Raw genomic sequence first — 14,641 nt, forward strand, 5'->3', positions numbered from 1 at the left:
GAAACCAAATGAACCCGACACTTCCTATGTTCAATCACTTGTTAATCAGTTTAACCTCTCCCAAATCTTAACTGAACCGACGCAAATAACTGCCTCTACTAAAATGCTCATTGATCTAATATTTGTGAATAATGTAAGTGATACTATCAACTCTGGTGTTACGGTACCAGTCAGTACTTCTGATCACTCTTTAGCATATCTCTCTTTACGTTACGGGAAATCACAAAGTAAGGGCACAACAATCACATACATGCTAAATTAATTATGAGATTATGTGACAACATGCTGTTAAAATTTAAACGAACAAATAATCCTGACCATTGGAACGAATACAAGAGATTGCATAACTTCGCTACTTCAGTCGTAAGACAAGAAAAAAAGGCGTATTTTGAATACATCATAAATTCATCCAACGATTCAAAACACATTTGGAAACACTTGCGAAGCTGGGGATATGGCAGGAAAAACAAAATCGAGAACCTTCCACCTGCATTAAATGATGCAAAGGCACTGAACTACCATTTTGTAAACGTATCCTCCAAAATGGAAATTAATCAAGAGCTAGTCTCGCAGCAATGTGAGAAATGTTACACCAGCAGTTTCGACCACAGTGCAGAAGCGTTCAGTTTCTGTGAGGTGGATGGTTCTCACGTCAGGAAAGCAATATACGAAATCCAATCAAATGCATCTGGATCCAATGACCTATCAATAAAAATGATACAGCTCTCTCTTCATCATATCCTCCTACCGCTAATGCACATAATCAACTACTTACTCTCCACAGGCAGTTTCCCTGATTCTTGGAAAGAAGTAACGGTCATTCCCATCCCTAAAAACCAGAACCTGGTTTCTGTCAATGACTTACGACCCATCAGCATTCTGCCGGTGCTTTCAAAAGTCATCAAAAAAATTGCAAATGATCAAATTCAAAAGCATATTGACAAATTTCATATCCTTCCCCAGCCGCAATCCAGTTTGCACCATCACCATAGCACACAGACTGCACTCTTAAAAGTAACAGACGACATTTTTAATTCAATGGATCAATCTAACACGGTTTAAAATTACTTACGCTCCAGACGCTGTAACCTTAGTGAATGAAGACAGAGATCTTCGAAATTAATAGGATTTAACTATTAAATTGTGCAAGGCGGAAATATGAAATTTCTAAATTTCACGAAAGTAACTACTGGTGTTGCTCGACATTAGCAAGCCCTTTGACACTCTACCGCATAAGCTCCTTCTGACCAAGCTTCATTATTATACATTTTCGCCAACAGCACTAAAGTGGTTCGAAACTTATCTTACTGGAAGAAAACAGCAGGGCAAGACAGGCGAGCTATCTTCTTCAACTTCACGTACGAGCTGGAGTGCCTTAGGGCTCGAGCCTTGGTCCGCTGTTATTCACGCTTTCGGCTGCAATATTTACCATCATCGGAACAGGCAGTCTCTTGAAACATATTGACATCAATGAATGTGAAATAATTCTTCACAGCGTATTAAATTTTCTCCAACAGTAAAAAACCTAGGACTGACCATGAACCAGCAGCTCAATTGGTCTGAGCATGTGATACAACAGTGTGGCAAGACGTAGTCAATATTAAAAAGCCTCTATCTTCTGGTAGACCTCCTCTCGCCTAAGATTAAATTAAACCTAGTGCAGTCTCTTATCTTCCCCCTATTTGCCTATTGTGATGTAGTTTACGGTCTAAGATTGATTGATTGAGTTGGTGTTTTAAGTCCACTTTATGCACAGTAAGGCTAATTGGGACTGGACCTACAGTTTAAAGTGGGATCCGAACCACTATGTGCCTCCACCAGGTATCGAACCCGGGGTTTACAGTCTAAGAATAACAAAAAAATACAGAAAGTTCAAAACGTATGCATTAGATATGTATATAGAACAAAAAATTGTGAACACATTCTTCCTGTGCTTAATGAGCATGGAATCCTCTCCATGGCACAACGGAGAAAACTGCACTTGCTTTGTACACTGCACAACATAATTAATAGCAAAAGTCCAAACTACCTCTTTTCGAAATTAAACTTCAGAAGCAAAATTCATTCGCATTCAACCAGAAAAGCTGCCAGTTTCAGCTTACCTCATTGCAGAACTTCAGATTATCAGGCCTCTTTCAGTTACGCAGCACCCAAGGCCTGGAATTCACAGTACCAAATCTAACCAAAAATCAAAATTTCAGACGTTTTCGCGATATGCTCCGTGAATCACTGATCAAGCAGGGTAAATCAATATGTGAATAATGAAAAATACTGTGAGTTGCTAATTTTTTTTTTTATATCTTACTATCAACTTTCTTGACTTCAATTACTTTATTATCTAATTCACTGCTAATATTGTTCCATTGTATATGATTTTATTCCTATTGTATTTTATTGTACTTTCTTGTTTAATTTCTTTGTAATCTTGAATTTTATTTTAATTATTATTTTAATCTGTTGTATTGTATGGGATTTTATTCCATTTGTATTTTATTGTACTTTCTTGTACAATTTCTTTGTAATCTTGAATTTTATTTTAATTTTAATTTTAATCTGTACTTTTTGAAGTTATACCACGTTTGTTACAACCTGTCCCGGTTCCCGCGCTAGCTGATCGCTGTCTTTTCTCCATGCTGGGGAAAGTCAAAGCCAGGCAGCCAATTAAAATACGCAACGTGGCAACAGCGTCTACGTAAGCGCCTCTCTTCTGGTTTCCATTCGCTCCTCGCTGCCCAGCAGACGATTTTTTCCTCGTTTCTCATTGGCACCGAAACTGTCGAGCGATCGCTAGCGTGGGAAACGGGACAGGTTCTAACAAACGCGGTATAGACTAACAAACGGTGGTAGACCAGCAACAGCTGAACCTCGCAATAAAGTCAATTCAATTCAATTCAATTCAAATGCAGTAAAACATAATGTATTAATTGGAAATTCTAACTCGTGCAAGGTACATTTGTCTAAGGCAATAACTTGATCAAATATGAATACCAGGCCTGAGCCGATATTATTTTGAACAGATTTGGATACTCTTCTTACCCATCAATACAGATACTTGAAAATTTTAAAATTTTACTGCAGTTCAGTGTTTATAAATTTTAATACATAAATATTCTAATGGAATTTCATCATATCTACAATAATTTGCATTAAAATGTTCATTCAGTGTGGCAGGTATAAGACTCAGGTAAAATTTAAGTATTATTTCCAAAATGTACAGATAAAAAATAGCACTTGCTTTCAATAAGATTAATTCAAGTAAAAGCTTGCTAGAGGTAGAAACATGTCAACTTTGTTTGATTTTAATTAATATTGGAAATGCATTGTAATACAGAACTTCTTAATGTAAACTCCACTATTAAAATATAATTGCCACTTTTGTTGTTGTTGTGATTTGCCTTATTTTAGTTCACTTTTCTGCTACTTTTAGTTAATCATGATGATGAGGATGAGTGATGATATGATGAAATTGATGAAGGGACACTCACAAAGAACACCCATGCTTGGATTCAAACCTGGGACATCTGGCATCATAGTATGATGTGCTAACCACTCTGGCATCGAAGTGTGCTGTGCTAACTACTCTGTCACGAAGGTCAGCAAAATCAATTTACAGATCATCAACAAGCACCTGGGAGTCAGTCTGCGTTAGTGTCAACCTTTGATGCAAACACAAAGCACAGAATAATAATGAATTGAATGCAACAGAGATAACGAAACTTGTAAGTACAATGCATCACAACTCACAAATCTTCTCATTGAAGTGACATCATTCACCGTTCAGATACAATAAATACGGATATTGTAATAAACTGTATTCTACAACTGTAATAAAAGGCCCATGAGAAAAGGGGGCTGTAGTAAATGAAAGATTATGAACATCTGGTATAGCATATGAAATTTAAAGGAAAGCATGAAAATATGTTGCATTAATAGTGAACAGACTATGCAATAGCTAGCTTCACTAAAATTGCATCTTACACAAATCAAGAAAACATATTTTGTAAGAAAACTGTACATCTTGCATTCAATTGCAGGGATCTTCCGTAGTATACAGGGATACTTTGAAAAATAATTATCTCCTTAGTGCTTACTGTCACCTCAAATGGAGAAGACCCACATCAAAGTTTGCAATATCTATCTAAAGAATTGTGAATTTCCTTAGAATTAAAGACATACTACAATAAGTAAGTAAGTAAGTAAAAAAAAAATCTTCAAAATTCGGAAGCTTCATGACAACCATAGAGATTAGCATAAAACATTTATCACTTACCTAAATTCAAATAATCGTGCACTTCGGTGACAACTTTTTCATGGGACCATCCCTTATGAGGTAACTGAACAACGTATGGCTTTCCTTGATGAAGGTGAACAATGTCTTTCTCGAAGGCAACCACAGCTTTCTCCATCTCCTTCTTTATCTTCCTGGAAACTGAGGGTATTTTGCGGGCCAGACGGAAGAAGGATTTCTTTGTTCGATCCACAAGACCTATTTTTAAAAATATATGGAATGACTGATAAAAATAAGGTTTCTATCGAAAAAAGGGATGACTAAAGTGTTTGTGTATACACAAGGAAAAATATATATTTGACTAGATGCTTCCTGTGGCCATGACTTGAAAAGAAAATGATTCCCCATGTAAATTATAATAACCAGAAGCCAATTATGCATATAAATTTAACAAGCATCATGGGAACAAGACACAGCAAGAAATAAATAAATAAGAATCTTATCTTAGCAGTCAGGTTGGTAAACCATATGAACCCCACGAAATGAGGAAGAGTGGTGAAAAGATAGTGCCACTGGGTATCAAACCTGAGAACCCTTTATTACAAGGCAAGAACGATACCACTACACCATCTGGGGAGGAGGACTAGGATGAACAAACAAATAGTGGCATAAGCATTGCATTTTTTGGTATATTCCCAACTTACAAATGTCAGCAAGAGTCTCTTCAAAATTATTTTACCTCTGGCTAGACAACTGGTTTTGTGAAGGATTCAAAGGATTAAGAAAAGGTGTAATTCAACACTATCATAAACAAGGTGAGAGAATGCTAGTTGTTAATTCATTTTACTTCCAGTTTTAAGGATAGAATAGTATTTTATCTTAGAATAGTATTTTATCATAGAATAGTATTTTATCTGGTGTTGGGCCTCGGACAAGTGGTAAAGTTGTCCCTCCCTAGAGCCAGGTCTGCCCATGTTTAACGCTGAATCTAATGCAATGTGCAGTGTGCTTCATCACTGCCAGACATTCCAATTCCTGAGTCATGTAGTTCCTTTCGTGCACTTTTAGTTTCCGACTTGCATAGTGAACTATGGAAATTTTCTCAGTGTCACACCTGGAATCGAACCTGAGAGCACCTGATCACAGGCATACCTTTAACTACTAAAATCTGTCCAGCCAAAGATCCAACTTGGGACTTTTCGTCTCCAGTTGGGGGAGGTTCGAACAGCAAAAAGCGGTGTGGACACATGCCTGATTTTTGCCCAGTTGTAAACGACACCTTCTGCTATCAACATGCACCCTTCGCTCACAGTTCAGGAGAGAGAGAGAATTGGAGATCCATTTGTTTTCTGCCTGGTGGCAACCATTAGGCTACTTGTGCCTTGGCATTGTTGGGGATGCCTTTGTAACCTGTTTTGCTATCAGGCATAAGTTTGGCAAAGCAGAATACCTGAAGAATTTCCCCTCCCCAATGGCGATTAGACCAAGCTGATTGGTTCAAGGGTTCATGTGACCCTCCCCGCCTTTGGAGGGAAAAACAAAAAATATAATTTCAAGTCGGTTCTTTGGCGGGATGGATAGTAACTATGCCATTAGTAAGGCCTTAACATTTTTAGCAATTACCATGCAAAAGTATAATCTTTTGACAACATAGTAGCTTAGCATGATAAGGAAAAAAAAGGTGCTTTGACAGTCCTATTAAATGCTACATATTACATCATTACTTATCTAATCTTATCTGTTCATAAAAAAACAAGTTTGAACAGAAAAAAAATTACATAATGCAAGAAAATGGATGTACTTTGGATGAGGATTTGAAAGAATGCAATCAGGAGCTGGATAAGGAAGGAAGCGGATATAGAAGGTTGACAGAAGACTTGAAGGAGATTAGTGTATGTGATGGACTGTTGTGCCAATAAATATGAAATATCAAGAAAGTGGCTCACATACAGTACCATTTTTGTTCGTTGCAACAGGGGTAGACAAAACTAAAAACAAATCAGGCACCAGAACCTTTTTTTTTTTTTCAGGATCCAGCTTTTTTCTTTTAAATACAGGCTAAGAAAGCCATGAATCCAATTAAGATAAAACTACACATTTTGGAATGTGATGTTAAAACATTTAATGTATTAATTAATAAGATCAGATTGAAAGTAATTAATTCTAGCACTGGAGTGCTTTCCTAAAGAAGGCTCTACCATTAACAGCATAAATAACTATGAAATACATTCCAATATAAGGATGATTCTACCCTATCTGCAGAATTTAAAATCTGGCTAGCAACCACTGTGCCAAAATTTATGATGGCATGCAAATTATTCTGATTTAATGATACATGTGATACAAAAAATACACACACAACAAAAACATATACTGCACTCGTGGAAATTTCCATAAGTGAACCTGAATTATTTAAAAAAAAAAAAAAAAAAAAATAGACTTGCAGTACCAGATTTGAAAATTCAGGTGCCAGGTGAAAATTTTCAGACACCCTGCATTTGTCTACTCCTGGTTGCAAGTATGCATGTGCTAACTGGATGAGTAGTCATAAAAATAGGATTGAAGGCTGCCAGTGGAATGCAGATGGGGAATCAGGTTCTGTGACAATCAGCCTCATTCTATTTCAAAAAAGTACGTTATGAGTTGTAACACTAATCACAAACACAAAATGTGAGTGATAATAAATGTCCGAATGCACAAAAACAAAGTATTGAACTGAAACCCATAGGATAGTGTCACCTTTCCACCCTTTCATCTTCAAATTCATCCATTCAAGCTAGGTGAGTTTTATATGGTCGGACAGTAGTTCCATGCATCACAAATATCTCCACAACTTACTTTCTTCCTGGAAAATGAAATCCCACAGCCATACTCCCGCCAGAACTGTAGTCGCTGTGATTGTGGCTATTTGCCATGGTTCTTTCTGTGAGAATGCATTATTTATAAGGCCCCTTGCACCTTCAGCCCCATGCCTGATGGTCTCCATCTGAAAAATACATAAAAATACAATGGTGTTTATAAAAGCGCTAGATGGAAGTATGTCTTTTGCAATGTGTTAAATAAACTTTATGCAAAATATGCATTGTCAACAATGTTATGATTAAACAATCTAATACAACATTAACACCCCTTTTGCTAAGTCTTCTTCAGACTGTCCAAAACATTTCAAACATTAAAATCTCACAACATTGCTCAAAACGATAAAATATGAAAGTGGAAGTATGACAGCAAACTGAGGAATGCTTGAATTTGAAATTTTAGCAATTCTACAAAGAACTTTACTAACCTCGGCTGAAATATTCAATATATTTTAAAAATATTTTACTCCATGCATTGCCACTGAATGAAATTGCATGTATGAAATATGTCATTTTTATTGGACAGTAGCTTTCAGGGGGGTATAATGATTCCCCACTGTCAATTTTTGGGTGCCCATGCAGGGATGGCACAACGGGTGAGCGAGGGTGTGCAAGTGTCCACCCAAAAATTCCTCTGCCCACCCGATTGCCCACCCAAGCAAATTCAAGACATAAGTGTTTAGGAAAATATGAATGCTTCAATAAGAAAAAGTATATTCTTGTCTTGACTCCATGCACATTTTTCTTATGAATATTGTCAATGCTAGAAAGTGTCACAAATCATCATGTAAGAAGTTTCGCTCATTCGCTGTTTTCGGATTTACATTAGTTTACTGAGTTCGATAAGGAAAATCGTTAGAAAATATGTTGATGAATAATAACTGTCAAATTTTTCTCGTATTTAAAACTTGAAACATGAAATAGTTAAAACTTCTGTGGCTAGAAGTAGTGCAATATAGTGTATCTGGCTAAGCCAAAGTGCACGTTTTCCGAGGTGGGGAGTACAAAATCATATATAATGGAACAAATATCTTAAAACAAGCAAACACGTAAGTAAAAACACATTCTTCGCGTTACTTCCATATAGTATGAAAAATAATTTTGATCTATGACAAGCCTTCCTTATCCTAGTGTTTTGGGCCATGGATATCTCATTTCGATAGTGTGATAATCATATAAATATTGGGGGAGGGGAGATTGACAACAATATTTTCTTGAGGAATTTGGGAAAGGCAAAAAGTAACTCCCCAAAGTCCGCGACAATGGTGAAAATTGTCAGTAAATGAAATATTTCCTAGAGTTTTATAGTGCTATGAACAAGAGAAGAATTGCTACGTAACTATTGTACCATGATCAAATTTAATGATTTTTTTGGTTTAAATTACTTTCCACAATATCGTATGTAAAAGTATTTGTTTTCCCAAGGGCTATGCATATTTCTCTTGAAACAACCTATCAAGAAATCTCTTTTTCTGCATTGGCCAGATGAAGATTTACTACAGCAAGTTTCGCTTCTGTAATAGCATCTATTTTTCAATATTGATTTTGTTCAAATTCTTTCACGTTTAATGTTTTTCAGTAATATCTTGTGTGAAAATTCTCGTTCCTATGCTGAGAAAGTTCATGCAGAATGAACAAAAATTGTGCATTCCTTGTGTGTTTTAAAATATTCACATTAAGACATTAATTAAATGAAAAGATTCATATGCACTTATCAATTTGGCAAACCCCGTGAGCCAAGTAAAAGAATAATTCATTAACCCTCATCCAGGAAGCAGAAATCTTTCCAGTTAGAGTTATAATATTCTAACTGGATATTCAAGAACATTCATTTTGAACTATGGAGAAAAAAAACTTCACTGTTGTCGATGTTTACATACCTTCTGTATATGCAGCATGTGTCTTGTGTCGGAAGAAGAAACAAGGTATTTCGTTTTGTAAAGGATGTTAGTGGTGACAAGTAAAAGAAGGCTGTTGAAACTTGCACAACTGTCACTGTCGAATTTTGGTGTAACTTGCTTTCTAAAATGCTGAAATTACACTTTTTTGAGTTTTTGTTTTAAGTAATGGGGACTGGACCTACCTAAAGTGGAATCCTAACCACTATATGCCTCCACCGTGTATGCTAAAATTACATTTCAAATATTTTTGTTGCTAGTTAGCTTCCCTCCATGTAGCGCTGATTTCACAAATATGAATACTTCTTGTAACCTAATACGTTTCGCTGCCTTTTACAGTGGTAAAGAATTTCTTCTATAACTTTCATAATTTTCGCATGAATTAAACAGTACAGCCCTACTGTTATTTGCTATGTTCACCTAATAAAGTAGAATACATAAATATCCTTCTTAACTTGAAAAGACAAGACAACATATCCAGTAAGCAAAGCGAAGTACACAGTGACAATTGAAAGCGTTGGCAGGAAGATACAATTAAATAAAGGGGGGCTCAAATGAGAGAGAAGTAGGAGATTATATCGATACTGACACAGGAAGACAGAAGAAATTATAGAGAGGAGAAACTCGGAGCAGCAGCAGATCTTTGAGTGGTCAAGACAGGCACATAGCCAGAGGGAGGGATAAGAGGGCTGAAGTCTCCCTGAAATCTTACAAATATATAATTTAAATAGTGAACAGTGGCAATTAATTTTACTTCTTTAGCAGGATTAAAAATCTTGTATAATGAGTATTAATACACTGAGAAATTCATATTAATACACTGAGAAATTCATATTAATACACTGAGAAATTCATATTAATACACTGAGAAATTCATCTTCAGGGCTTCTACCCTCCCAATTTTTCGACTTTAGATGGTGGCTGCTGATAAAGGATGAGCCCACCAAGAAATAAAATCCTGGTTACGGACCTGCCAAGTGTTTTTTCCGGTGGGTGACGGAATAGAGTCCCTTCGCCATTTTTTCTAGAGTGGAGTGAATAGAAAGAGAATTCAGATGGGAAATTTGATTAGAATTTATGAAAGGATTACGTGCATGTGTATGTGTGTGTGAGACACAGGAGGGCACATGAAGGAAAATGGTGTGAAAACGATAAATATATACACCCGCAAAAAGAAATGGGGACAGAAAAACACGAAATTGGGAGAAGAGGGGAGGGAGAGAATACATGTTTGTGAAACTCATATATACTTTACATGTGCCCACCCTAATTTATCAATATGTGGATTCTGCCCAGCCAGTCAAAATTTTATGGCACCGCCCCTGTGCCCATGACTCTTAGACCATAAAGCACTTCTATTTGTCATACAAAAAAATCCTCTCTCCCGCGATCATGGTTCAACTTAATTAATTTTGAACTTAAAATGCATTATACGGGTTAAAATATACCCTCTGGAGGTACTAACTGATAAAAACAAAGTGTGAATATAATAAAGGTAAGGCTACCTACCACCTGCACATTGCCACATGTCGTGAAGGAGAGGGTGTGTGAGAATTTCAGCCATTTATGGAGGCAACGTAACCAACACTATGTCCCCGCTGCATTTACCCCCCCCCCCCCCAGGTTGTCCTCAGGTACCCACTTATTTGAGATTGGGTGAACCTGAGAGCTGCTATATGCAGAGACTTGACTGGATGCCAAGGCTCTTTGTTTGAAGATAATTCATACATAGGGTTACCAGACGTCTGGATTTTCCGGATATGTCCTACATTTTAGCCTTATGTCCGGCGTCCAGGAGGGATTTGAAAAATATCATAAATGTCCTACATTTTGAGCATCACATAATATTAATTAGGAAAATACGTAACAGAAAAAAAGTCATGCAAATTACAAGTCTATGGACTGCGCTTCCAAACTCAATAGTGAAATTTATTTTGATTCAGTCATTGCACAAAAAGAATAAAGTTTGTCCTGCTATTAAACAAACGGGAAAACGGAAGCAATTAATGAACAAAGTCTTGGGACCACTTTCTGATAACGTCAATGTTCAATGCCTGAACAGAATTTATTGCCTTAGGGTTTATACTGATGGAACAAGGTGTTGCCCATTCTTATTCAATATTCAATATAATTTGATTGTAAAGCAGGGGTATAGAGAACAGAGTTTTTCAGGGTGTCTGCCAGTCAAAAAAGTCATGGAAGTCAAAAAAAGTAAAAAATCAACAAGTAGGTCAAGACGTCACTAAAAAGGCAATAAATTATTCTTGTGGTCAAGAATTTTTGCTATTGATTGGTTGATTTAGTTCATTTTACTTAATTTTTTTCTGTCCCATTGGCTAATCGCGAAGATGAGGATGAATGATGGTAAGATAACATGGATGAATGGATAGTCATAAACATATAGGGACAACCGACACAAACCCCACATAAGATTATACTGGCTGTGAGTCCAGACGCCAAAGCCTCGCTTGTCTGCCAAACACAGTTCAGGATGCATTAATACGAAATAGCAGATCTAATTCTCTTCTTAAATTCAGCTTCAGTTTCCATCTTAACTGGCCCTTTGGTAGGGATTTTCATTAAATAAATATTTACTTTCTTAATAACTAATTTCCAACTTTACTTAAGTAGGATCTAGAAAAGTCCAGAAAGTCAAGATTTCTGGATGTATTATTTTGGTAGACACCCTGTTATTGAACTAAAAACTACCCAAGATGGAACCATTTTAAATTACAGTAATTGCTGAATATTTTTTCACCATTACAGGTCATAATTCAAATGTTGAGAGAGTACTTTCATTACTAGAGGCCAGCATAGTCTGCCTTTTACCTACCCACTGCCCGCTTGCACGCGATAACAGGTTTACCTGCTCGCCTGCCCACGGCAACAAGTCGACTTGCGTCTCTACCCGGGTTCTTGGTCTTCAAGGCACTCTGCGCTTACAAGGTACCTGGGCATTCAACAAGACCCGGGTGCCTGCAAAACCTGCTGGAAGGAAACAGCCCTCTGGCAGCGTGTCGCTCCAGGTGTTTCATCACCACGTGGACGGCTGCAGCCAGTGTTGCCTACTTACGTAGCTACTAAATCCTACGAAGTCCTAGGAGGAACTTCTTCTCCAAGGAGAATTTATATACTTAGCGATTTCAGTTCAGCGTAAACAGTTTTTATCTTATTGCCAGGAAATGCACGCAATATTACAGCTTCATTTATCTAAATGAATGATCGAGCAAACAAAAATCTCCTCACTGAAAACTAATTGTTTTTCATTGCATGGTGCCTTAACCAGGCACGCAGTGGCGCAACCAGAGGGGGCAGGGTGCATTGCTCACAACCTTGGACGAAAATTGTCTAGCGGAGGGGTCAGGGTGGGGGTCAAACATTAAAGTACAAGTCTCATCAAGTTCAATGCCGTAGCAAAGGGGTAGCGGGAGTCGGCCCTGAGCGCCGAACGATCTAAGTGAGAAAAGTTTTAAAACAGAGAATGCTATGGCAGCCCGTGATATTATTTGCTATTAATGTTGGTTTGTTACGAGTTGGATGAATTAATTATGTAATACGTCGCTCCATGTGAAAAGAAAATATTGTAGATGGAAATTTTACATGCCATATGCATGTACATTCGGAATGCATTTATCATGCACTTTCTTTCTTTCAAAAATAGTTTGTGTGCTTGTTTTCCATTATTAGCTAATGTGAAATTGACGTGTTGAAAAAAAATATTTCTAATCCTCTGTTTCAACACAAATGCATGAGAACCGACTTCTACCCCCTTTTTGCGTGATTTATGAGGATAATAATGCCTTTCATGCTACTTTATTACTATTATTGTGATTGTTGTTGTTGTTACGTTTATCCAAGTACTTGCCCCCCCCCCCCAAACGAGGGTAACGGCAATGCCCCTGGCTGGCTACGGCCCTGGTGTTCGCAGTAGAACAGTGTGTTGTTTGACTCGCGACCTCAGCGTCGAACGTGACTTGTTTCAGTCCTGCCCTATATCACTATATATACGTATGTTGGTTATTTACAACATATACTTATGGATTCTGTGCCACGGAAAACCTATTTCAATGTGTGTGTGGGGGGGAGCAACATTCGTAAATCTCATTTCATTGGTGATGTGGCTTACGAAGCTTTGAGTTCCCTTTTTTAACTAGTGAAAATCTATTGCAGTTGGCAACACTGCAGAACGGTGTGGGCCCGGTGCAGTTTCTACTCGAAGCAACTACGTCATGCAGAGGGAGGGGTCTGCAGTTGATGGAAAGAACGAACTGAGACCTACTAGGTATCGTAAGACTGCGGGTACCCGGCGGGTCTACAATGCCTGCCAGGAACGATCTGGACAGGTGGGTATACAAGCTGCTCAAGCGAGGATGTTGCGCAGGTTGCATGGCATTTCAGGAGCGATGTCTCGCGAACGGGTCTGCTCCAGGTCTTGTGCAGGCCTCTGTTCATTACCATCAGCACAACAGACTCATGAGAGAATTATTTTTTCATAAAGTCTGTAAAATGTTTGGTATTGGTCCCTATAATTTCAACAAGTTTGACTGTCCACTCTAACCTCAATATATAGTTTGACTAAACCTGAAATTTTGATAAAAATTGTCTTCTCTCAGAAGTACCACTTAAATCAAGTAGTAAGAGGTGCACTGATTAGTATGATTGCAAGTTTTAAAATTTTGCATTTAAACATTCGTTGGGAAATATTTCTTTAAAAAAAACTGAAAAGTGTCATTTTTCAACTACTTCCTAACGTGTTCTATAGAAATATGTATTATTTATTGAGGATGTTTTGTCCTACATTTTGACTTATGTCCTATATTTTGGGACAGCATGTCCTACATTTCCCTTACAGCGATCTGGTAACCCTATTCATACACAAAATAATGGGGGGAGGTAATCTGATGGGGTCTGCATGTGATTGCAAAACAAAAATAATTTTGGGGTCAAAATATTTCTTATGGAACTTGTTTATAATTAATAAGACTTCTAAAGAGTTTTCATTTGACCCAATGAATTAGCCACGCCCCCATAACACATCCTGCAAAATGTTAGACAGCCTCATAAAAATTTTCAAGAAAGGCTAACTTATGGTTAATATCAACCTAAATTATCCCTACATACCTTGAAAGTGTCATTACATCCCCTACTGAATATTTTGGAGATACCTCTCACTTTGTGTAACTTTTTTTTTTTTAATTTGCAAATTTCTTAATGCAAATCACCCCTCCATTGGCTGGGGAAACGGGGTATGACAAAAGTGAAAATCCTCAATCATAGGCTTGCCATTGATGGCGCCAGATGGATCAAAAGACCCACACCCTCTTTGTTGACCAATCTGCACCCCCAGCCAATAAGAAAACTACAAGGTAACCAAAAAAGTTCTTGCCGTTTTTGACGTTCCATTAATCATGTGCTCACAGAGAGGAAACGAAATGACGCATGTGCCTGCCAAGCGATCGGGAGTTAGTCGGACCATTGACTGTCAGTAATACAGGGACGTTGCGCACACACAGCAGTCATAGCTCGTCCAGTGTCGAAGAGAAATGGAGGTATCGAAGCAGCTTGTTCGCGTGTGTTTGTTGTATGACTTTAAAGTGGACCTGTCAGCTGCCGCATCAAGTCGCCGCATTTGCCAGGCATTTGGGGAGAATGCCCTG

General features: G+C 37.6%; 1 protein-coding gene across 1 annotated transcript in view; it reads right to left on the reverse strand.

The window, feature by feature from the left end:
• The window catches only part of Sply (Sphingosine-1-phosphate lyase), a 55,091-nt gene that overhangs the window by 20,621 nt on the left and 19,829 nt on the right, over positions 1 to 14,641 (reverse strand). Inside the window, exons 2-3 of the mRNA XM_083131255.1 lie at positions 7,067 to 7,214; positions 4,271 to 4,486 (exon numbers count right to left, since the gene is read on the reverse strand). Of these exons, the coding sequence (XP_082987381.1) occupies positions 4,271 to 4,486; positions 7,067 to 7,214 (364 nt within the window). The remainder of the gene's footprint in view (positions 1 to 4,270; positions 4,487 to 7,066; positions 7,215 to 14,641) is intronic.

This window comes from Lepisma saccharinum, chromosome 11, assembly GCF_977018435.1.
Source record: "Lepisma saccharinum chromosome 11, izLepSacc3.1, whole genome shotgun sequence".
Classification (NCBI taxonomy): Eukaryota; Metazoa; Arthropoda; class Insecta; order Zygentoma; family Lepismatidae; genus Lepisma; species Lepisma saccharinum.